The sequence below is a fragment of the Ambystoma mexicanum genome, chromosome 9 (genome assembly GCF_040938575.1).
Source record: "Ambystoma mexicanum isolate Mex_15411 chromosome 9, UKY_AmexF1_1, whole genome shotgun sequence".
Taxonomy (NCBI): Eukaryota; Metazoa; Chordata; class Amphibia; order Caudata; family Ambystomatidae; genus Ambystoma; species Ambystoma mexicanum.
The window spans coordinates 573394814-573419630 of NC_090931.1; the positions used below are offsets into that span (position 1 = coordinate 573394814).

At 50.0% G+C, this 24817-nt stretch overlaps 1 protein-coding gene across 2 annotated transcripts in view; it reads right to left on the reverse strand.

Moving 5' to 3' along the window:
* The window catches only part of NXN (nucleoredoxin), a 743311-nt gene that overhangs the window by 456164 nt on the left and 262330 nt on the right, over positions 1–24817 (reverse strand). For both annotated transcript variants that reach the window (XM_069615174.1, XM_069615175.1), the window contains exon 4: positions 17244–17344. In XM_069615174.1, coding sequence (XP_069471275.1) covers positions 17244–17344 — 101 coding nt within the window. The remainder of the gene's footprint in view (positions 1–17243; positions 17345–24817) is intronic.

A 24817-nucleotide genomic window follows, 5' to 3' on the forward strand; every position in this document is an offset into this window, starting at 1 on the left:
GGCAGTTCGGGTTAGTGCACAGCAGAAGGAGAACAGGTTCCGCAACTCAAGCGCAGCCTCCACAGCGGGCAGAAGCAGAGCGCGAGTACGGCCAAAAGGGTGCTGTTTTTACACAGCAGGGAAAAGCAATGGGATACTGCAGGAGGGCGACCAGATCCTAGCTAAACTACTCACCGGTCCCCGAAGCAAGCAGACCCAGGCTTCTCTACGTTAGTTTCAGCAGCTGGCAGGTTCAGAAGAGTCGGGAAATGCCTCGTCGTCGTGTAGAGCAAAAAGACGTTCCAATCGAAGAAACCGGCACAGTTTTGTCACCACCGCAGGGCAACGGAGCGGCCGTGTGTATCCGAGCCAAATGTACACTCCTCCCTTCAGACTTGGGAACGCCAAGTGTACGAAGCGTGGGAGAGTGACAAGGACTCGAAATACAACACAACCTGGCGGCGGTTACAGAGCAGGACTCCCTTGTAAGCTGGTCAGTCAACTGGATGGCCCAGAGACGCTTCCGAAGGCTTACTTGGCAGGAGATGATGAAGTCGCCGGGAATAGCTGTTCCTGCTATTCCAAAGGTCGAAGCACCAGTACAGGCTTTCTGGTTCGATCAAAGGAGGAAAGGGTTTCACAGGACGACAGCAGTGCAAAGGAGGATTCCTTCAGCGGGTCACCAGCGATTCCTCGGTCCAGCCTCTTGGTTGCAGGATACTTGGCTCCTGTATTCCTTCGTTCGTGAGAACTCAGGAGATCGACATGGTAGTGGTGTTTCCAGCCCCCTCTTATCCACGGTTCCCTTCGCGCCAAAACGGAGGGGAGCCAATGGGAGATCCGCTCATCAACACACATACCATACGTGGACCAATCACGGACCACGGTGGTCCCAGGCATTCACACCACCCTAGACTCTCTGGCACCCAGGATGTGTATTGGGACCAGACATCCCAGCCCACACCCTGGAGGCACACAAAAGACATGTAGAAGCCCGCGAAAGCAACCACGTTTCGCGAGAAAGTACATGCCCAAATAAGGAAGGCCCCGGGTCGCCCGACCTGGGGAAGGTGAAGGGAGCAAGACGGTCAGCGGACAGGACAAAGGAGCCTCGTGGTCTGGCCATTTTGGGAGCCAGGCCACCCTTTTGGGTTCAGTGCGAAAAACGTGCTCAGAACGCCAAAAGGAGCTCAAAATAAACAAAACGATCGCTGCCACCATTCCAGTCCCTGAATGACTTGCACCGATCAAATACCATCCTAAAAGAGTATCTAGGGCCTGTAGAAGGCTAGAGACCCAAGAGAGCTGTAACTTAGCTTACAGTGCCCTCTTGTGTCATGTTGCACTAAAGCCGCAACATGATAAAAGAAACTACGGGAAACAGCGTCCCCCGGTACTGACTGTCTTAAGGGCATGTCAGTTTCCCCGTAAGAAAAGAGCGAAAGCCCAGAGGAGTGCGGCAGAAGGCTGAACTTCTCTGGCAAAGTCAAGAACAAGGTGAAAAACAACAGCAAAAAGTTTAGGGGTTGCCACATGGAAGGAAAATTACCTACAATTACGAAATCTTTCCTAACATCGATCGATTGCATCGACGCACAGCACTGTCTGCCAAAAACATTTTCCGAAGCAGCTGAAGCTGGACATTAGATGAGGAATAAGTGGGAGGACACAATCCATTCGAAACAGCAGTGCTGAAACCTGTCACAGCAAGTGTCAGAGGACTTTGAGGGAGAGGAAACCAGGCTGACAAGAGGGGGCTGAACAGTCAGGCGCAAGAAGGGGAACAGAGGAAGGAAAGGGTAGACAGAGTGTGGCCAGGGATTGCAAAGTGATTAGCCAGGGGACACAGCTAAGTACAGTTCCTGAAGAAACCAAAAAGGTCTTAATGGAAGACGAATGTTGACGACACACAAACCCTGACTGACTCACACGTAGAAGATATGACGACCAGAGAATGACAGAGACGAAAAGCCATGGGCCAGGGACATCGTCAACCTAAAGTGAAAGACGATGTCAAATGTAAGAAGCTTAAGCCAGGAGCATAATCAAGATATTTCGACTAGTTTACGCATGTACATATGCTTGGAACCGCAAGAAAGCTAAGAAAATCGTGCAGCTTGCTATGCTTACTAGAAAGATAGTGCGGCAAGCGCCACCTATACATATCTACCTCAAAAGAAGCATATTATATAAGTATACTTCCACTTTGCACAAGAAGCAGAATTAAGCAAAGGTTACTAAGGGCCACACGAGGAGAGCTTCATATTTATTCAAATCGAGAATAAGCGGCAGAAACGAAACTCAGCAGAGGCAAATCGTGCCAAGAACGCCAAGGTCGTATCAGTTAAAATAGACGAACAGTAGCTACAATTAATTGAAGCAAAGAACAGAATACCTTGCTCAGAAAGGTCAAGACAAGGAACTGAATGCAGGTGTTGGGTGAAACGAAAATCAAATACACAAATTACATGAAGAGGAGGCAAATTCACGGCGTCTGAATCACGTGACCAGCCGAGCGAGAAGTGGTGAGACTTTCACACCTACACATGGCAGTGGGCCAGGCGAAGATATCAGAACTTTCCCAGACAGGAGATGCAGTCTTGAGGCCAACCACAGTGAAATAATTGACACATGGCCAGTAAAGTGATGATTGATTGTAACAATAATTGGAGGAAGGCCGGGGGAGCTAAGGGGCACCCTGCATCTGGCCGACCATTCTGCGTGCTGCTAGGCAAAGTGGAAAAATATGAGTGGGGTTGGTGCCAACCCAATCATAATGGAGCAAGTAATCTAGGGTCCTATAGTTAGTAGACCCAATAGGACGTCGACTTTTAGTGACGTCTGCAGTAGCCATTTTGAAGGAAGGGCTTAGATGCCCCACCTGACAGTGTTTGCCCAATCCCCTTACTCCATTACCATATACATATATAGTACCTACATTAAAGTTACCTTTCCTGAACCAATAGAATTGCATGATAACTTTTAAGCATAACATGTCCGTGATGACGAGTTTTTTGTATAAATTATGTGTTTTTAATGAAGTTCGTTGGAATTGTGAAGCGAGAGAGATCACACATCCGCTGATATTCATGAGACTCCCTGTTTTTTGTACTTGTCATTAAACAGACTCCCTTTGCCAAACCGTTGAGTTGTCATTATTGACTTGGTGTTGAAGTATTAATCTGCACCCCATCCATCTCACGGGTGCTGCTATCTTATCTTAAAGTGCTTCTGGGCAAACCCGATTCTATGGGCCAGTCGGGGGTACCAGAGTACAGGTGGAAGGCGGCACCATGGTGAAAGGCCAGCAAAAAATGGATCATTAAGCCTCTCCCAAGCACAAGACGACCAAAGTGGCGGAGGGGGAGAATGAAACGGCGGATGAATGCGCAGAAAGGGGAATGGGGCGTTAATACTGGAGGGATTGATGGAGGCAATTCAAAACTCTAGAACATCTTTGGAAGGAAAGATACAGTAAGTGGGAGTGGATGTATCCGTGCTGCGGGCTGACCTATGCAAAGTTAGCGAAAGGCTAACAGAGGTGGAGCAACGGGTGAACACGGTTGAGGACGACCTGACCACACAAGAATCAGGTGCAGGCCTCATCGGAGCGACACAAGGCCTCGAGGTGAAAGCAGAGGACTCAAAAGGCAGGTCTCGCTGGAACGACATTCGCCTGGTGGGGGTTCCGTAAGGCCAGGAAGGGCCGTGTACAGAGCTGTATGTGGAGAAATTGATCCTAGAGACCTTGCGTCCGAAGGGGCTATCAGAGGTGTTTACAGTGGAGCGGGCGCACAGAGTACCAGGCATGCCTCCACCCCCAGGGGGGCAGGCCAGGGCTATTGTAGCCAAGTTGTTGAACTTCCGAGACAGACAATACTACAGGTGGCACGCAAAGCTGGATACATGGAGGTGGACAACGCCAAAATTTTGATTTTCCTGGATTTTACACGGGAGGTCCAGAAACAGAGGTCCTTTGATTCGGCTCGCTGCAGGCTCAGCGAGCTGAATTTACGGTATACAACAATCTTTCTGGCAAAACAGAGTGATAGATGGAGGTCGGTCTGTTCTATTCACATCCCTGAAGGAAGCATGGGACTGGCTGAACAGAAGAGGCCTAAAGAGACACCTCAGGTGGAAGGAGACTGCCAGCAGAAGGAGGACGACAGCCACTCAGCAGGACATTGAAAGGAGACGACAAGAACAGTCCGGAATGTGTCACAAGGTCTGGAAGGAAAGGGGCATGATACTGGCTGTAGAAAGTGTGCATGAGTGTATGGTGACATGAGGGTGGAGCGGGAAGAGGATCTAGCTGCCCCACAAACAAACTGGGACCCTTATACCGCACTGGAAGTTAGGGGTGGGATGGAGGACTGTCCCGGTTGGAGTTGGTTGAGGGGGACGGAGGAGGAATGAGGAAGGAAAGCTGGGGCTGGCGAGGAGGGGGCGAGGGGGGGAGTACAGAGGGAGGGATGGCAGGGCGGGACTGGGGAGTAGTAGTGTGTTATTGGGAAGGCAAGTTACTGGTTTAAAGGGCGTTATGGGGCGGATGCCATGGAGGACAATTTCTAACTCGCGGTGAACCTAGGCCGATACAATTTAAGCAACGGCACATGGAATGTGCGGGGACTTGGGAAAAGAGCTAGAGTGGGCAATACCTGAAGCAGCACGCAATATAACTGGCATTATTGCAGGAGATGCATTTGCAGGGAGCGGACTTGAGGACTTTTGAGTCTAGATGCGGGGCAAAGTATTCGGGTCATCGTACTTGACGTATGTGAGGGGAGTACTGATTTGGGTGGCTCCAGCGATTCCCATTCAAGTAGAACATACGCTGGGGCACACGGACAGGAGGACCACAGCCATAGTTCGACAATGGGACGGGCAGGACATCTGTGAGCTAAGTTCATATGCCCCGAATGTGGACGACAAAACTTACTTCACTTCGGTGATGGAATTAATGGGCGGCCATCGCACTGGGCCATATATATGGGGAGGGGGTTTTAACTGTGCCCTGGACACAGAGTTGGACCGAACAGGGAAAGGGCGACCACAAAACCACAGGCGCGGACAACATTGCGGTTGGTAGCAGAGGGGTTTGATTTGGTGGAATTATGGCGTGAGACACATGGGTGTGAGAAGGGATATTCTTAGCACCCAGGGGTTCATGGTTCATAGTCCAGGTTGGACTACTTATTTGTGGTAAGGGAGTACTTTCACCATTTCACTAACCCGCAGTATTTGGATAGGACCCTGTCAGATCACTCCCCATTGGTCGCTAGGATGGAGAGTTTGGAACACCGACCGGATCTAGATTATGGAGCATGAGTCAGGGGCTAATGGGAGATGCGGCTAACGTGCAGGCACTAAGGGAGGCCATGACCTCCTTTTTCGAACTAAACAAGGGGTTGGTGAAAGATGTGGGGATTCAATGGAAAGCGTTTAAAGTGACCCTGAGGGGAGTCTATGTCCCAGGCGGTGGGGATCAGGTGATCCCTGGATGACGCAATTAAAAAGCTGGAGGGCGAGGTCAGACAGTTGGCAGTGGATCTAGCAAAGGACAGCAAGTGGGGAACCTGCTGGCAGAAAAAATAAGTGCCCATCGGGGGCGGTGGAGTCGCAGGCGCTGTTTGACAAACGCAGGTACACAGATCGGGTACATGGGGGAAGGGGACAAGGCGGGTCGGCTTCTGGCATGATTGGTCAATCAAGATAAAACTAGCGGGACGATCACTCAGATCCGGGATTTGACGTGTGGCTTGGTATCATTGCAACAGAAGATAAATGAGGTATTCCGCGTTATTATAGACAGCTGTACTCTACCTCGACAGAAGGGACCTATTCAGACCAGGAGGCCTCAGACCTGCTGCATTTTGTACAGATGCCCAAGCTGGGAGGGGAAGCGAGGGATGGAATGGAATTACCCGTAGAGGTGGGGGTGAGGGGTACAATAAACGCAATGCAGGTTAACAAGGCCCCAGAGAGCGATGGCCACGCAGTAGAGTTTTACAGAACATTTGCAGATATCTTAGCTCCCCAACTGAAAAGGGTCTATGATCACGCACTCCAGAGAGGCTGTCTACCAGAGTCAATGAGGGAAGCAGTGATTACGGTGCTGCTTAAAAAGGATAAAGACCCGACACAGTGAACCTCATACAGGTCCATCTCCCTACTAAACGTGGATGCGAAGATCCTGGGGAAGGTGCTGGCGTCCAGGCTGGAGGGAGTGGCTTCTAGTCTGATACATCCGGATCAATGCAGATTTATAGGGGGGGACGGACACTGGGATGAATCTACGCAGACTACATCACGTGATGGACCTAATCAAAGATTCACCTAGGGAAATGGCGTGCCTGCTGTACAATAACCCCACTGCCAAAGTGGAGGGGGATGGGTGTCGCAGGGATGGACTCTGGAGCGGGGGGAAACGGCAGGGGTGCCCGGCCTCTCCGATTTTGTTTGCCCTGGTGCTGAAACCATTGGCAAGGTACTTTAGGAGGTATATCCCAGAAACAGGAATATGGGCGGGTGGGGGAGGGGGGATGGGTAGCTCACAGCATCTCGCTCTATGCGGATGACGTATTGCTCTATGTAGACAACATGGCAGTGATCCTGGAGGTTTTGGATAATTTCTGCAAGTTGTCGGGATACCAAATAAATAGGGATAAGTCATTAATTTTGCCACTAGTGGGTCTCAGAGGGAGGAGAGAGGAGGATCTAACGGACTGGGAATGGGAATCATTTGAATACATGGGTATCCAGGTCTTCCACAATGCAGAGGAAACGATTGTGTGTAATACAGGGAGAGCACTCTCGCGTATTAGAAATGCAGTACAGTTCTGGAAAAAGTTACCCCTCTCGCCGATGGGGAGAGTCGAGCTATGCAAAATGGTGGTCCTTCCTCGACTGTTGTACTAATTTGCAAATATTCCTTATGTGATCAAGAAAGTATTGTTTAAAATGTTGGACACACTGGGGGAGCAGTTGTGGAATGCGGGTTCATACCCGGGTAGCCGTGCAATTATTGCGCTGCAGGCAGGTGGAGGGAGGTCTCAATCTGGCAGACTTTGAAAGGCATTTTGTGGCGGCACAGCTGCAGGCGATAGCGCACTGGCAGGTGACTCCGGGAGGCGAAGTGGTAGGATTGATCAGTGAGATACAGAAAGAGAGACAGGGAGTGGACTGCCTGGGGGGCCCATAGGGGATAAAGTGGATACAGTCATCTTCAGAGCGGTGCAGGAAGTTTGGGGGAAGCTACTGAGAAAGGCGCGGGTCACAGGGTTCTGCCAATAGGGTTCGACACCAACAAATAAGAAATGTGTTGCAAAGCATTGGACTCAGGGCACTGAGGGAACAACATTGCACCACACTGGGAGATCTCTTCGAAGGGGGCAAATTGCTAACATTTGAGGAATGGAGACGGACATATAAAGGTGGCAAGTGGCCATTTCCTCATGTATGCCAAAGTAGTGAAGCACCTGGCTACGCTGTGGGATGGGATACCGGACGAACCAGAGACGAACCTGCTAATGCAGACACTATTAGAATTGGGGAAAGGCAGAGGGAAGGTGTCCCTGGTGTATAGGGCCTTGCAGACATTGCGGGAGGATAAGGGTTTGGTGGTTAAAGGCAGATGGGAGAGGGACTCAGGAGAACTCATCCCGGAAAAGAGGTGGTCGCAAATGTGGGAACAGGTCAAAAAGACACCTAGGAATGCACGATTCCAACTCACCCAATTCTACTATCTACACAGGGCATATTTGAAACCGGAAAGATTGCATGCGATAAATCAATCTGTACCCCATACCTGCCCGAGTTGTAGGGGGGGCCACGCAGGACTTTGGCACATGGTTTGGGAGTGTCCAGTAGTAGCTAGTTATTACAGGGAGGTGATGGAACGTGTGAATGCCTTGGTGGGAGGCAGGTACGAATGTTCACATGGGGTGCGCCTGTTTCCTGCTGATCTTAGCCAAATCGCGGATAGCGATGAAGTGTGAGAGGCCGGCCGGCCCGTTAGTGAGGCAGTGGCTTCAAGATGGTAGGAAATGAGGTCTGACAGAGGTGGATTACCTGAATAAACAGGGACCTGGAGGGGGAGAATGTGCTGTCAATGGATTGGGGACAATTGCTGAATGACTTGGCATCCACTCAGGACTTAAAGCCTCTGCGGTCTGGCTCAGGACCAAGCAACAAAAGGGAGAAGGGAGGGGGAGGAGAGATCTAAATTCGGACGGTGGTGGTGTCTAGCCTACGAGGTGAACAGAGACAATGGGGACTGCGAGAAACAACCTGGGAGGAAGTGGCACCGGAGAGGGGGAGGGAGGAGGGAGGGAAGGAAGGTTAGGGGATAGTGGGGAAAAGGGAAGGGGGCAGGAAGGGGCAGACCGTGTTGGGGAAGGGATGTTTAACTCTTTTAAAGGAAAAAAAAACTCCAATTTCAAAAAGAAAAAAAGGAAACCAAAGACTGTATGGCTTTCCCCCGGACCATTTTATACAGCCTGGTAGGATGGTGAGGCAAAGTTACCTCACCTGCTTCTGAATATTTTCCCTAAATTTCAAAGGGTTTTCTGCACTTCTGTCTTTCACTTCTTGTTCAAATATGTAACTAGGATGAATTTGTAACCCGGAGAGTTACCTTTGCCTCACCATCCTACCGGACTGTGTACTTTGGCACAAGGCAAAGCTATGCAGTCTTTGGTTTTTTATCCTCATTATGTTAAAGTTAAAAGAGGAAACTGGAGGATTTGGCGACTCTGGTGCACGTTCTGAAAGTTTTAAAGCTGCCTTAATTGTCTTCATACTAGACAAGGCAGGCACAAGATAAGCCTAGAAGGTTTTTTCCTTTTCAAGGCATGAGGAAGCCTCTAGAGAAAGCAGTATGGGAGGTTGTGAGCTTGACTCCCAAATATGCCAATTCTGCCTTTTGGGACTGATTTTCTGTACTCTGGCCTGGTGGACAGATGTATAAAAGGCCAACCTAGTATTGTGACAGGGACAACTCTGGGAGCTGTAGCCAGACCAGTTCAACGTAACAAGGAGAGTGGTCTAGGTTAAGTCAAGAGGTGTAGAGATTTTAAGGGGTCCACAATGAGCACACACAGTGAAGCATTCAAGGAATAAACTTAAAACATGTATAAAAATGCTTCTTTACTTATGGCCAAATAACAGTGAGAAATGACAAACAGGTAATATCACTCAAGACTATTAAAGATTAGATACATATATACAACTACTGGAGTAGGGCAAAATACATATCAAAGCCCTGAAAAGGAAGTTACAGATTAGTATTAGCACTACTATTCCACAGAAGAACAAGTTACTTTTTACCTGGTAACGTTCTTTCGATGGGATGTTCCTCCGACGTATTCCTCATCTTTGATAATACGTTTCCTGCTTGCTGGCCTCGGAAATTTTTTCTGTAGAGGGCGCTGCGCGTCGACGTCCGCCGAGTCGATGTCCCTCGACGGCCACCGTATCGGTGCCGACGTCACCATGCCCATAAATAGACACGCGCTGCGTCCGTTGCTCAGTTCAGTTTTGTAGTATAAGAAAAGACATGCCTGAATCGGTTAGTAAGCTTGAAGGAGCGAAAGCTGCAACCACAAGGGAAGTTATCACTGCAGGGATGGATGGGTGGGGCGATAAGGAATACGTCGGAGGAACATCCCGTCGAAAGAACGTTACCAGGTAAGAAGTAACTTGTTCTTCGAAGGGATTGTGTCCTCCGACGTATTCCTTATCTTTGATAGACTCCCATAGCAGTGGTATGTAATTGGAGGAGGGAGTGATAGTGTTATATATCCCTTTAGGGATGGACCAAATGTAATACGGCCTTGCCAAATCTGGTCTCTTGAGCAGTGGAGGAATCCAGATTGTAAAATCTTGTGAATGTATGTGCGGACGACCATGTGGCAGCCGCACATATGTCCCGGACCGGTACCCCTCTCTGGAGAGCCGAAGAGGCTGCGATACCCCTGGTTGAATGAGCCCTGAGATTTTGGGGTGGCTGTTTCCCTGCTAGCCTATAACATTCCAGGATGGCCAAGATAATCCCCCTGGAGATGGTTTGTTTTGTTATGGGTAGTCCCAACTTGTGACCCGAGTATCCTACAAACAGTTGGTCTGCTTGCCTGATCCTAGCCATTCTGCTGATGTAAAAGCTGAGAGCTCACCTAGGGTCCAGCCTGTGTAGCTTTTCCTCCTCTTTCCCCGGATGGGGAGGAGGGTAGAATGAAGGCATGGTCATTTTCTGAGTAATATGGAATTCAGAAACCACCTTTGGGAGAAAATTAGGCTTCACCTGAAGGACAACCTTGTCCTTGTGGAAGATTGTATGTGGGGGTTTACAGGAGAGAGCTTGTAGCTCACTCACCCTCCTAGCAGATGTTAGTGCTACCAGTAGGAAAGTTTTAAGTGTGAGAAATCTCAATGCACAAGAGTGAAGTGGTTCGAATGGAGTGCCCATTAAGAAGTTTAAGACTAAATTTAAGTCCCATAATGGAACCGGGAATGGTTTTGGAGGGTAAACATTAGTTAGAGCCTTGAGAAATTGTACCACTAGAGGCATTTTGAAATACGATGGTTCCTCCGCAGTGCGCTTGAAGATAGAAAGCGCTGCGAGATAGCCTTTTACAGTGCCAACTTGAAGGCCTGAGTTTGCCAAGTAGAGTAGAAACGATAACACTGTTGGTGTACCGCATGAAAAAGGGTTGATATTCTCTTCCCTACACCAGCTGCAAAACTTGTTCCAACGGCAGCGGTATAAAGACTTTGTTGCTGGTCTTCTGGCCGAAAGCAACACCTCCATGACGTCATCAGGTAGATCCCAATCCTTGTACCTCAACCTTTCAGAAGGCAAGCGTGAAGGTTGAGGGTTCTGGTGTCTGGATGGAGAACCTGACCTCCCTTCTGCGAGAGAAGATTCTCTTTGAGTGGAAGACGGATTGGAGGGCAGATGGACATATCTAGAAGGTCTGGGCACCACGTTCTCCTGGCCCAATCCGGGGCAATTAGGATCATGGTTTTCCGGAATCTTCTCAACCTCCTGATCATTTGAGGACTAACGGGGACTGGTGGGAATGCGTAAAGGAGTGGGAACTCCCAGTCCACTACGAACGCATCTCCTAGAGCTCCTCTCGGGGGAAATTCCCTTGAACAGAACAGATCGCACTTCCTGTTGGTGATTGTGGCGAACAGATCCACCTGAGGGGTTCCCCAAAGGGCGAAGATCTCTTGAAGGACTTCCTGAGCTAGCTCCCACTCGTGGGAGACTGTGCTCTGCCTGCTCAGAGCGTCCGCTGTCAAATTGTTCTCTCCGGCTAGGTGGACTGCCGATAGAGCGATTCCTTCCCGAATTGCCCAAAACCAGAGCTGCATTGCCTCTCTGCACAGTGGCAGTGATCCTACGCCTCCTCTTTTGTTGAGGTAGTGCATGGCCACCGTGTTGTCCGTCATTATCAGGACATTTCTCCCCTGTACTGATGGCAGGAAAGCTTTCAGCACTAGTCTGATCGCTCTCAGCTCTAATAGGTTGATATGTAGTCTGGACTCCAATGGAGACCAACACCGTTGATGGTCAAGTCGTTGGCATGGGCTCCCCACCCTGTGAGCGAGGCATCTGTGACTACTGTTATCTCCGGCCATGGTTGCCAAAACAGTTCTCCTCTCAAGGTGTTCTCTGAATAGGCCCACCATTGAAGGTCGTGGGCTACCTTGTCTGGAATCCGGAGGAGGACTGACATTCTCCCTGAGAATTGTGACCACTGACTTCTCAGTGCCCACTGAAGAGATCTCATTCTCAGGCGAGCCTCTGGCACAAGGAAGATGCAGGATGCCATGAGGCCTAGCAACCTCAAAAAGTCGAAGGCTGGGAGACGCTGGGCATTTTGAAACTTGGTGACTATCTGTAGAATATCTTGAGCCCTCACCTCTGGTGGCAAGGCTTTTCCCAGGGAAGTGTTCAGGACTGCTCCAATGAACTGGAGTCTCTGAGATGGTATCATCTGTGACTTCTTTAAATTGAGGGAGAAGCCCAGTCTGTGAAGGAAGAGGCAGACATAATCTAGCTAGGTCTGGGCCTGTTCCGAAGATATGGCCCTGATCAGCCAATCGTCCAGGTAGGGATAGACGTGGATCCCTTCCCTCCTTAGACTCGCCGCCACTACCGACATCAGCTTGGTGAAGACCATCGGGCGGAGGTCAGCTCAAATGGCAGAACTCGAAATTGATAATGAGAGTTGCCAATTGCGAACCTCAGGAATTTCCTGTGTTTGAGATGGATTGGCACATGGAAATAAGCATCCTGAAGATCCAGAGATACCAGCCAGTCTTGGAGCTGGAGGGCCTGAAGGATCTGAGAGAGAGTTACCATCTTGAACTTGTCCTTCCTGAGGAACTTGTTCAATTCTCGTAAGTCCAGGATGGGTCTCAGTCCTCCGTCCTTCTTTGGTATGAGAAAGTAGGGGGGAGTACCAGCCCTTGTTCCTGTTCGCTACAGGTACCGGTTCTATGGCACCTTTCTCTAGCAGGTCCATAATTACCTGCAAGAGGAGCGGATCTGGAACTTTTAGGGAGCTGTTCCCCGGTGGATGACTCTGAGGGATATGTAGAAAGGGTAGGCAGCAACCTTGGGCAACTGTCTCCAACGCCCAAGCATCTGACGTTATAGCCTGCCATTCCGTCAGATGGTGAGTTAACCTGCCCCCTACAGGTGTCTTGTGTGCGAAGGCATCCGAGTGGTTTGGGGGCGGCTGATGCAGATGCCGAGGGTAAAGAGGCACCTGCTGCTGCTGCGGTCTTAGTACCTTTGACCCGTCCACCTCGGGTGGATCTTCTTTGGCCTCTTTGAGCCGGCTGTCCTCTGCCTTTTCCGAATGCGGAATAATAGCGAAAGGACTTTCCTCTCCCAGAGGTTCCTGATGGGCGAAAATGAGTTTGGCGGATAGCAGCTCCTAAGGATTTTGCTGCTGCTTTAGAAGTCTGTAACTTTTCCAGACTGTCATCCGCCTTTTTCCCGAATAATGAAGAGCCGTCAAAGGGCATATTCAAAAGTCTGGCCTGTACATCAGGGGCAAAGCCCGACTTTCGCAACCACGCATGCCTGCGGATTGTTGTACTTGCCGCCATGGCTCTGCTGATACTGTCAGCGGAATCGATGCCTGTTTGAAGTGATTCACACATGGCATCTTTGCCATCTTGAATGATGTTAAGGAAGGCTTCCTTCTCTCCATCGGGTATGCAGTCAGCCGCTGATGAAGCACACTCCCATAATGTGTGACTGAACCTGGCGAGCGTACAGGTGGCGTTGATGGACTTCCAACGCCATACTACAGGCAGAGAAGAATTCCTTTGCCATAGAGACGTACCTCTTGTCATCCCTATCATGTGGGACAGTAGGGTAAGCAGTCCTACTGCTGGATGAAGTTGCCGCTTGAACCACCAAGCTCTCTTGGGTCGGGTGTTTTGACAGGTATTCAGGGTCAGCAGCCGCTACCCTATACTTTGTCAGTCTTATTGACTGCTGGGATAACTTCGGGAGTTTCCCAATTGGATGCAATTTTTCTTTGTAGGGCTGCATGGAAGGGGACCACCGGGTCCTCCTGTGGGCCTTTGTCCAATATATCCGTTAGTTCATCCTGTTGGAAAACAGGTGAAGGCGCAGACCAACCCATAAACTCAATTATTCTTGCCATCAGGGTTCTATATGGTGTTTCGGCATGTTCCCCTGGGTCTGGCTTTACAAATTCCACTTCTGGGGAATTGTCAAGTCCACTTGCCTCATGAAGTGACTCCTGCAGTTCCTTCAGCCTTCTTTCTTCAGAGGTGAAATCCTCTGCAGCAGGCAGTGTGGATCTCTGTAAACCAAAAGTTTCTTGGTCAGAGTCTTCCCTTTCTTCATAAATTGAAGAAAGACCAGGGCATTCTGATCTCTGAAATGGAGTAAAGCCCATCTCTAGGGCCGAAGGAGCCAAACTCGTCGTTATTGGACGAGAAAATGTCGAAGTCGTCGACGCCGATGTAACCGGCTTCGAAGGCGCCGAAAATGGCGTCGAAAAAACTGGAAGGGGTCTCGAAGAACTCAAGAGGATCGGGATCCTACTCGAGGGCATCAACGACTGTCTCGGCGTCGTGCCGGTGGCCCTTGCAAACACCGTTGGCTGTGGAGCCTTGGTCCTCTCTGGCACCGATGCGTCGAGGAACCCTTCGACAACGGCATTGATGGCGCCGACACGTGCGTCGAAGGAATCTTCGACGACGGCGTCGAAGACGGTGCCTTCTTATCCGATGGCTCATGGCGCTCTCGGGTGGAATGTTTCGCCGGGTGCTGCGACTCGCAGCGTTTTGATTTTTTGGGTTTTTCACCTGGGGTATCACCCTCAGCTGTCTTCGAGTGGGTCGAGGCCGCGTTCTAGAAGACGCTTAACATTTTCTTTCTGAATTCCTCCCACTCAGCTTGAGAACTGTTTGGTGGGACAGGAAACTCTTTCTGGGGACACCGAAGACGACGAGGAATGGGAGCTTCGACGTCCCTTTTTTGAGTGTCTTGATCTCGACGAATGGTGGGAGCTGCTTCGAGATCTAGAATGGGAGTGTTTGACGGCGAGGAGACGAATGCCTCGACTCAGCCGACGAAAACGTCGAGGAGGATTTGGCTGACTTGCCTCTCTCGAGCTTCCCCTTTCGCTCCTTCAGGGCTTTCGCCGTCATGGACATGCAGTCCTCACACTCCGAACAATGGTGCTCGGACCCCAAGCACCATAAACAGACCCTGTGTGGATCCATTATCGACATTTTTTTACCGCAGTCTCGACATTTCTTGAAGACGGATCGCAGCGTCGTCGGTTCTGATGAAGAAGCCATCGAGAAAGATAAGGAATATTCGTCGAAATAGATTTAGATAAACCTGACTGAACTGAGCAACGACGTTCCGAGGCCCCACGAAGCGCGGAAAAACGGAACTGAGCAATAGAAGCAGCGCGTGTCTATTTATGGGCATGGTAACGTCGGCGCCGATACGGTGGCCGTCGAGGGACATCGACTCGGCAGACGTCGACGCACAGCGCCCTCTACAGAAAAAATTTCCGAGGCCAGCAAGCAGGAAACGTATTATCAAAGATAAGGAATACGTCGGAGGACACAATCCCTTCGAAATTCAATACTACTAGTCCACAGAGATTTAATCCTAACTTCATATGTCCATCCCTAAAATGCAAGGGACTTTGTGCCCAAAAGTTTTGCAAAATTCTATACAGTTTTGTGAAGCTGGAAAAATGAAGTTAAGGTCTCTGGGGTCCAGTGAACAGTTCCATTGGTTAGGGTTAATCTGACTAACATCCATGTTCCCAACTTTCAGAGTGCTTGTGTGAACAAGCAATGGCAAAGTAATCTAAAAGTTTCTAAAAGGGTACCAAAACTTTTAAAGGGGAGTTAGGGGTGCAGGAGTGCATCACTACAACTCCCCCACCCCTTTCTCCGATTCTTCGCAAGACTTGACAGGCCGATTAAAGACATTTTGCTTAGGTAAGTCTTGTTGCACAAGTTGAAGATCCCGCAGGCCTCAACTCGGAACAGCGACACCTGCAGCACGGTAGCCCAAACTCAGAGCTGGTCAGCTACTGGGCAGTCCAGGGGCACTTCCGAAGGCTCCTCTTCATAAGACTCCGAGCTAACGCAGAGAATGGATGTTCCCTCGACTCCAAGGGTCGCAGCTCCCTCGCACGACTGCTGGAGATCTTCCACAAGACAGGGCTCTACCAGGACAGCAGCAGATATTGGTCACCAGCCCTTCTTGCAACAGGTCCACAGTCTCCTTGCAAGTCTTGTAGCTGGACAGGTTTCTTGGCACCTTCAGTTTCTTCCATGATCGCTCTAGAGAGGGTGCAGGGGCCCTCTTATCCTAAAAGCCGGGTAAGAGCTGAAACTCTTGCTAGTCAATGACAGATCTGGCCCAGACACACCCAAGCAGTGGTCCAATTAGGACCATTGCCAGCAAAACTCATGCATACCACTCAGACATACTGTAACCAGTTTGTGGATTGGGACCAGACAGTCCCGACCAACATCCAGACAGCAAACGCACATAAACCTCCAGTAGCCCGCCAAAAGCCTCTGCCTTCCCAGACACTGGAAGTCCATATAAGGATTTTCCTGGTCTACAGGCTAGGAAGAAGGAAACAATACAAGATGGCCAAAGTACAAGCGAAAAACCTCATGGCATGGCCATGTTTGACCACTAGCCACAATTAGTAGCCAAACATGATAAGGCTAAAACAAAATGCACCAAAAAATGGTAGAAAGCCACTGCTGCCACCAGCTTGTCCATTTAGCACACCTAATAACCAATAATCCTCCGAGTGTTAGTTTAGGGCAAAACAAAAAGTGTACCCCATTGTACTGCATTTTAAGATGCTTTGTACACCGATTAAAATTACCACAAGTGGTTAATACGTTACAAAATGTAGTCACAAAGTAACTAGACTAAAGAAAACAATGTTTCCCAGTACTGACAGTCTGAAGAACATGTCAGTTTCCCCATAACAGATGAGCAAAAGCCAGTGTAGTTCAGCTTAAGGCTTCACTGCACTGTAAAAAAAGGTCAGATACAAAAATAAAAGCAAAAAGGATCAGCACCCAAAGAAACCTGCAAGCCTAATCCTTAAACTACTTTTTGTCAAAGCTGGGCTACCCTCCATGACACCTTAAATCGTATGAGTTACGTATAGTTTGTACTGTACCAAAGGAACGCTGATCCCAGAAGCGAAAGTAAAGTATGTGTAATCCAAGTTCTCCCTCCTGGGTATCTTCAATAAATCTGTCGACACTGAATATCTCTGCCCTTTGGCGAGACCTCACACTTTATTAGAGAGACAACTTTGTAAAGTAATTGTAAAACATTGCATAGAAAGGGTAGCATTATGAAATGAAGACTTATTTTTAAAAGCATCTGTAGAGTGATTCCTTAGTTAGCTAACTCATAAAAGCTACATCCATAGAGAAGAAATGATTGAATGGGCAGGTTCAATTGTCCACATTCCATTTGTTAATGCATCACAGACCAAGACACTCTGTAAATCTTTTTGTGAATATATCGATATTGGTTTAGTAATTAGGCTGTACATGTAAGTTCTACTGCCATTCAATGCAGTAAATTGCCAATATCAAAGTAGTGAATGGTAACAGCAAATACTGCCATCACCATGACAACTAGCACGGTTTACCACATAAGCTTGACAACACTACGGCTCGCTATTTTACTAAACGTTTACCTGTCTGCACTGACAAAGACAATTTCAAACTTTTGACCCGACTCTTTAATCTTTCTATACGATTCCACCAAGACCCGTGTAAGACTTCGGCAAGGGGGACACTGAAAAGGAAAAAAAAAAAACAAATTCACAAATTCTGATGAACATTTCTAGAAAATGACATTGCACAGTGTACCACCGTTATATGCATCTTAAAATAACCAGGTTACTCACCGTAGTGACCACCTTACTCCTAGTCCATAGTTCCTTTTCCTCCATACTTATGGACATTTCTCCGTCCTGTGGGACGGGACCAGAGCACTTTGAAAAAGCATCAAAATTTTGCCAAAGTTTTAGTCCTTCCTCTCTTTCTGCGTGGGGCAAAGCATGCGGCCGTAACCCCACCTATCTCGGCTCTGCCCTACGCATCGCCCATCAGTCCTTTTCTATCGCCAGGTCAGGGACCTTTAAGCAGTAACACAGGAACCTTATTAGAGGGGACGGCGGGCGGGCGTATGGAGGAAAGGGGACTATGGACTAAGAGTAAGGTGGTCACTACGGTGAGTAACCTGGTTATACTCCTACGTCCTGTCCCCTTTCCTCCATATTTATGGGAGATTCTCAAGCACTCCTTACAGGAACAACGGGTGGATGGAAAAAAAACCCTACTGAAAAAGGTTCTTCAGCATAGCCTGGCCAAACTGAGCATCAGATCTGGAGCTCAGGTCTAGACAATGTTTACAAAAGGCCATGGGGAGGCCCAAGTAGCCACCTTTGCGATGGTCTCCCAGGGGACATATTTCTGAAAGGCAACTGCAGCTGCCTTGCCCCGCACCAGGTGTACATGAATACCTTTAGGAGGCTGCAGACCTTGGAGAGTGTAAGACTCCGTAATACAGGCAGCAATCCATCTGGATATAGTCGCCTTAGAGGCCTGTTTACCTTGTGGATTACCAAAGGTTACCAACAGTTGAGAAGAGCTCCTAAATTCGGATGTTCTGTCCAGATAGAATTTAAGAGCCCTTCTAACATCCAAACAGTGCAGAACCCTTTCTGCTTCTGAAGCAGGGTTCAGAAAAAAAGATCCAGTAGGGAGATTGACTGGCTTAGATGGAAATCAGAGACCACCTTCGGCAGGAAGGAAGGGTGTGTCCGTAGGACCACCTTATCCTTGTGAAAAACCAAGAAGGGATGCTCCACCGACAAAGCCTGGAGCTCACTCACACGCCTTGCAGAAGTAACGGCAACCAAAAAAGACACCTTCCAGGACAGATGTTTAAGGTCCACCGTGGCCATTGGTTGGAAGGGTCTATGGCACAACGCCGTAAGGACCACATTTAGATCCCACGACGGGTGCGGACTACGAACCGGGGGTAAAGACGTGTCAAACCTGCAAAATGTCTCTTAACCACTGGATTAGACAGAGAGTAAGAGCATTGGTCCGTAGATAGGTAGGCGGATAACGCCGAAAGATAAGTTCTGCATGACAGAACATGAATTCCCGACTCTGCTGGGTGGGATGCAAAGGACAGCACAGTGTCAACTGTAGCCGCCCTTGGGTCCAGTTGTTTGTTTAAACACCAATGACAGAACCTGAGCCATTTGCTTCTGTACTGAGACCTAGTCGAGGGTTTCCTGGCTGCCTGAATAATGCGCAAGTTATCCGCAGACATGTTGAGATGTTCTAAGGACCTGAACTCAGGCACCATGCTGCCAAGCTGAATGATTGTGGGGAGGGGTGCCACAGCTGTTGATCCCCCCCAGTGAAGAAGATCGGGACTCGCCGGTAACGTTATCGGTGGATACACCGACAGGTGTTGAAGGTCTGAGAACCAAAACCTGGCCGGCCATCACGGGGCTATGAGCAGAAGAGAACAGTTCACCGTGTTCTTCAGCTTGCAAATCGTCAGATGAATCAGAGGCAGAGGCGGGAAAGCATAAGCCCTCATGTTGTGCCATGGAATCTCAAGAGCGTCCCCCAGGGAGGAGGCTCCCAGCCGTTTCTGGAGGCGTACAGAGGAAGCTTCTTGTTTTCTGCTGTCGCGAAGAGGTGCACTTCGGGAGAGCCCCAACGCAGGAAAATCCATGCGAGGATCTCCGCCTTCAATTCCCACTCATAGCTGACCATTGTCCGCCGACTGAGGGCATCTGCAGTGGCATTTAGCTGGCCCGGAATGTGTACTGCAACTAGCCAGACACCATGAAGAACCCCCCACTCACAAATCGGCATGGGCAGGTCCACGAGAGGGGGAGACTTGGTGCCCCCCTGCTTGTTGATGTAATATATTGACACCACACTGTCCGTGCAGATACCGACCACTTTGTTGGCAATGATCGGTCTGAACGCCTTGAGCGCTAGGAAGAGGCAACCAAAGATCCGAGACCTGAAGAAGATCCAACGTCGCACCACACTCTAGAGTCCATCGTGACCGTTACCATAGGGGCAGGGTCCTGAAAACCCGCCCCCACCGACAGGTTGCTGAGAGACTACCACCACTCCAGGTCCTCTCTCATGGAAGCCGGAATCATCATCAACTTGGAGTCTGGATCCACAGCCTGACGGCAAGAACTCCGAAGAGGCTTCTGAGTCCGCCTCATCTTGAGACGAGCAAGAGGAAGAGCCAACACGCACGAGGCCATGAGGCCCAGAAGCCTCTGGAACCACCAGGCCAACATGCTCTCCGACTGTGCAAACCGACTGTGCAAACATCTGACACGTGGCTAACAGATCTGCCATTTTGTCCCCGGTCAGGTACACTCTGCAGTCAATCGTGTTCCAGAGAAAAGCCAGGAAAATCAAGTCCTGCGAGACCGTCATGGAAGATTTCCGCCAGTTCACCGACAGCCCAAGATGGAACAGGAGCTGAAGGAGAGACTGAAGATTGCACGCGGCTTTCAACGGACAAGGGCTGCGCAAGAGCCAGTCGTCCAAATACGGATACACATGGATACCCTGCAGACGAAGACAGGCCGCAATCACCGACATCATTTTCGTGAAGACACGCGGCGCCGAGCTGAGGCCAAAAGGGAGCACTCGAAACTGGAAGTGCTCCTCTCCCACAGAGAAACGGAGATATCTCCTGTATGGATTCCAAATCAGAATATGCATGTATGCATCGTGAAGGTCCACCACGCTGAGCCAGTCACCCATCTGCAAGGAGGACCGTATTTGGCCGGGCATGATCATCTTGAATTTCTCTTGGGGTAGGAAAAGATTGAACTGGGAAAGGTCTAGGATGGTGCGTAGGCCAGCCTGGCTGGGTTTGGGCACCATAAAAAGCCGGGAGTAGAAGCCCTCCCCTCGTTCCTAGAAGCCCTTCCCTCGTTTCCCAAGGGGAACAGGTTCCACAGCCCTGAGGTCCAGCAGCTTCTGAACCTTGGCTTTTAGGGAGGACGATCCCGACTGCTGGAAAGGAGGGTTGTAGGGTAGGGGGTAAGGGTAAGCGGAAGCCCGCCTGAGCGACTGACGAGACCCACCTGTCCTCGGTGATGGTCTGCCACGCCTCCCAATGAGACGCAATGCATCCTCCCACCGGGGTCCCGTGCGAGCGCGGAGACCCTCATTTGGCAGGTTTTTCTGTGGTGTTACCACCTGAACCTCAAGGAGGAGGCGGAGGAGCGGGAGAAAAAACGAGTCCGCTGCTGCCTCCGGTAGGAATTACCCAAAGGGGTATCCACTCTGTGGGATTTCAGATCTAGAAACCCTCTGAAACCAGAGGAGGGCCAGCTTTGCGACAACAGCCTCTGGGTTCTAAAAGGAGTTTTAACCAGGACGGACAAGGACTTAGCTTTCTGGGTGCTGTCCTTCGTTTTGGTCAGCTCCACATCAGTTGAGGAATGGACTCCTTACTGTCAAACGGCAGGTTCAACACCTTGTCCTGCACCTTTGAGAACTTGGTGGCGTGCAACCAAGCCTGTCGAGAGTCATCAACTCCCAGCATAATGCCCCGAGCCGAAGTCTCTACATGATGAGCCGTGGCCTCCAGCAGATCCTGGGCCAAGACCCTGGCATCGGACAATCCTGCCTTAAAGTCCTCCAGCTTCTCGACCGGAATGAATTCCTCGAACTCCGACATACCTTTCCACATTTTCATGTTCGCCCCCGCTAACACTAGTTCAGCATTGGCCTGCCGGAGCTGCGGGGACGAGTTAGCATAAAATCTTCCTCCCAAGGGATTCGAGGAGCTTGTCCTCCTTCCCCAAGACCTAAGTAGCCGTCATAGAAGAGGTGCTGCAGGCCTGGATTGTAAAGCGGCCGCAGCAACCACCTTGGAGGAGGGGGCGGACAAGATGCTAGGGCCACCTCTTCCTAAGAATGCAACCTGTAGCGCGCGTCAATTTTCTTATTGACGAAAGTCCAGCGTGTGGCTTCTCCCAGACTCTATGGACCTCGGCTAAAACGTCCTTCTGCAAGAACAGGCCGGTACGCTCGGGGGAGATTAGGTGAACGCCCCGAAAGCACACCCTCCTGCGGAGCTGGTGCCTCGGGCACTGGAACATCCAATAGACACGTGTCCAGCACCCGGTCTTGGAAAGCTCAAATAGAGTGGGGCTGGTCTTCGCTGTCCTGATCGCCCTGCGCATCATCCGACAGGTCAGGATCTTGCTTAACTACGTTGGGCACCGCCTTGTCCACCGGGGACAACGGAGGCAAGGGCAGGGGGAGGAACCGTAGGCAAAGGCGGCGCTGGCAGAACCACTGGAGGAGCGGGTGGGGCTGGAGGCGAAGGCGGGCATATCTCCCTAAAGAGACCCTTGAAATACTCCCTCATGGGGTCGGTACGCATGAGCGCCTGAATTTTGCCGAAAAAGACGTCCTCCGACGACCGCTATGGAGCTGCCGGAGGAGGCCTCTCATGAGGAGGATAATTCCAGGGACGCAGAGGGGAGGGTTGCCAAACAGGCCCATCCCCAGAAGTGTCCACAAAAATCAAGGGTGCCGAACCCACAGGCAGCAAGATGTTGTGCGGAAGGGGCATCTGAGCGTTCCAGTCATAAACTGGACGAAACGGATGCGCACAAGGAACTCTATGTTCACCTACAGAACCGCTCCCCACACCTGAGGCTGCTGGCGTAGTTGTGGGAGAAGCACCCAAAATTGCCACTGTGGTCGCTTTGACGAGAACGGCCGCCATTTTGCCGTTGCCTGAGGGGAACTGCGGCACGTGAGGAAGTGAGGCAGGGCCCCCATCAGTGGATCGGGGTCTTCATTTTAGATTTTACACAAGGAACCTCGGCTGAGCCGGTACTATGTGGCCTGGAATGTTTCTGCGACATACCAATAGCCAAACTAGCCTTCACAGGAAGGACCTTGGCACTGCCTGTGAAAGGAGGAACTTCCACTCCTTGCCCCTTCAACAGATCTGGCGTCGCCACAAGAGCGGGAACGATGAGAAACAGCTTTCACCGATGAGGCCTTCTCAGGCCTCTCAGAAATGTTGGTTTCCTTAGCCTCTGTACGAGGGACCTCGGGCCCAAGTCTGGTCACAGCCTTTCCAGCGTGGGCCTCGAACATGTGTTCGGTAACACCAAGCCCAACCAAGGCCTCAGGGCGCACCCCTGTACTTTTGAGAGAAGCCGACAAAGATGCCTCAGAGCGAGCTCCGGTACCCCACGACTCAGTAGAGACAGGTCTACAAGCAGCCCCCACAGGCGGGGCCTCGGATTGCGATCCGGTGTCACCAGGCCCCTTACTGAGACCCTCTGAGAAAACTCTGGTACTATTATTAGGCCCAGAAGGCACCTTGTGGCAAGACCTGGTGACGGAGCAGTCAACGCTCCTCCCGGCCTGGGAAGAACCCGGGAAAGTGTCTCCCAGCCAGGGTGCTCTGAAAAGTAAAGAATTTACTGGGCGTTTCTTCTTTTCGTCGATGAAAGATTGAAAATGTGAAGGAGGAGTACGTCGAAACACCTCCTCCCACCGCTCTAACCGACGTTTAAGTGCCTGGACCGAAAGGGAATCACAGTAAAACAGGAGTTCCAACGGTGATCGGGACTCAAACACTAAGCAAAGAGGATGGGGATCCGCCCTCGCGAAGCATCGATGACACGAGGAACAATCTGGAAGGTCTAGTTTAAACGACAGACTATTACGCGATCGCTAGCGAGAGCCCGAGAGGAGGAAAAAAGGAAGACATTCTTCCGCAGATGCAAGTGCGTCCAGCCCCGGACGAGTGGAGCAAAGGACTGATGGGCGATGCGCGGGGTGGAACCGAGATGAGTGGGGTTACGACTACGTGCTGTGTCCCGCGCAGAAAGAGGAAGGACTAAAATGTTTGCAAAATGTTGATGCTTTTTCAAAGTGCTCCAGTCCCGTCCCACAGGACGGAGGAATGTCCATAAGTATGGAGGAAAGGGGACGGGACGTAGGAGTAATTTGTGATTTACTATTGTGCTTGCAAACACATTTTAAGAGTCTATTATTGATTAATGGCCAACTACTGAACAATTTGGAGAAATTACTAATATGCAGGCACTCTTTCGTTTTAATTGGAGCTCCCTCAACAAGCCACTTGTAGGGACAGTGCATCAAACTGTGATGGTAGGAAAATGGGTTATACTGACTTGTTTGGCCAAACAGAGCACTGGCTCTGAAGATGGCACCCAAATATTTCTTCCACATAAAGCAATTGGTGTGGTTGATACAGCTATCCAAAAAAAACGGATGAATACTTTTGAAAATGTACAGAAGTAGTTTGATTAGAACAAGACTGATAATATATTATTTTATTTAAGGAGTACTCCACCTAGTCCAAGTTCTACAGAGTACCCAAACCTCACACGCCAGAAAAATGTGTGATTTTACAAGACATCAGAGAAAACAGAAAGAAATCACAAAATATGAGACACCCGGTTGTGTGTTTATGGAGTGGAAAGTCCAAGTGAAAGTGAAACATTTGACATTTACATTACTGAGGTCAGCAAAAGTCTGGTCTCTACCCCCCAACCAGTGAATTTGGAGCATAAGGCGTAATTGAAAAGGGACCTATATTCAAAGACAGTCAGTCTCAGAACCGTGTCCCAACGCCATAGACCATCACCCCCAATTCCACCGTCCCCCTCACTCCTATCCTGGAGGAATAAGACGCAGAGATCAGTAGCAGTTGTGAGCAGTTGTGTAGTCCACGCCAACTGAAACTTTCCAGGCTTCATAACGCATGGCCTTGGTCTTGGTCTTTCCAAAGAAGGAAGGGGATAAACTGATTGGAATGACAGTATTAGGATCCGGGACACCAGAATGACCCATACCACATCATTAAGTTAGTAGATGGTTGTGGGATCATAGGGAGAGCAGGGGCATGCCCATTCTTAGCGGTGTTATGAGGTACTCTGCTTGTTTGTTGCTATTCCTAAACTTCCAAAGGGGAGCAGAAGAGACTGCATGTACCAACTTCCTCTCCCCTACCCCCACCAAGGAGTCTATCTAGGCAGCACCCACCATCCCCCATGGCATTACACAGCAAGTAGCGGGGGATGGTAGATGATGGCTTTGGCTTTAGTTGGAGCCAGGATCACCACAAGCCACAATACTCAAATGTCATTAACTTATCAGTCTGCACTTCCATGCATTTGCCATAATGAACTCAATTTTCAGA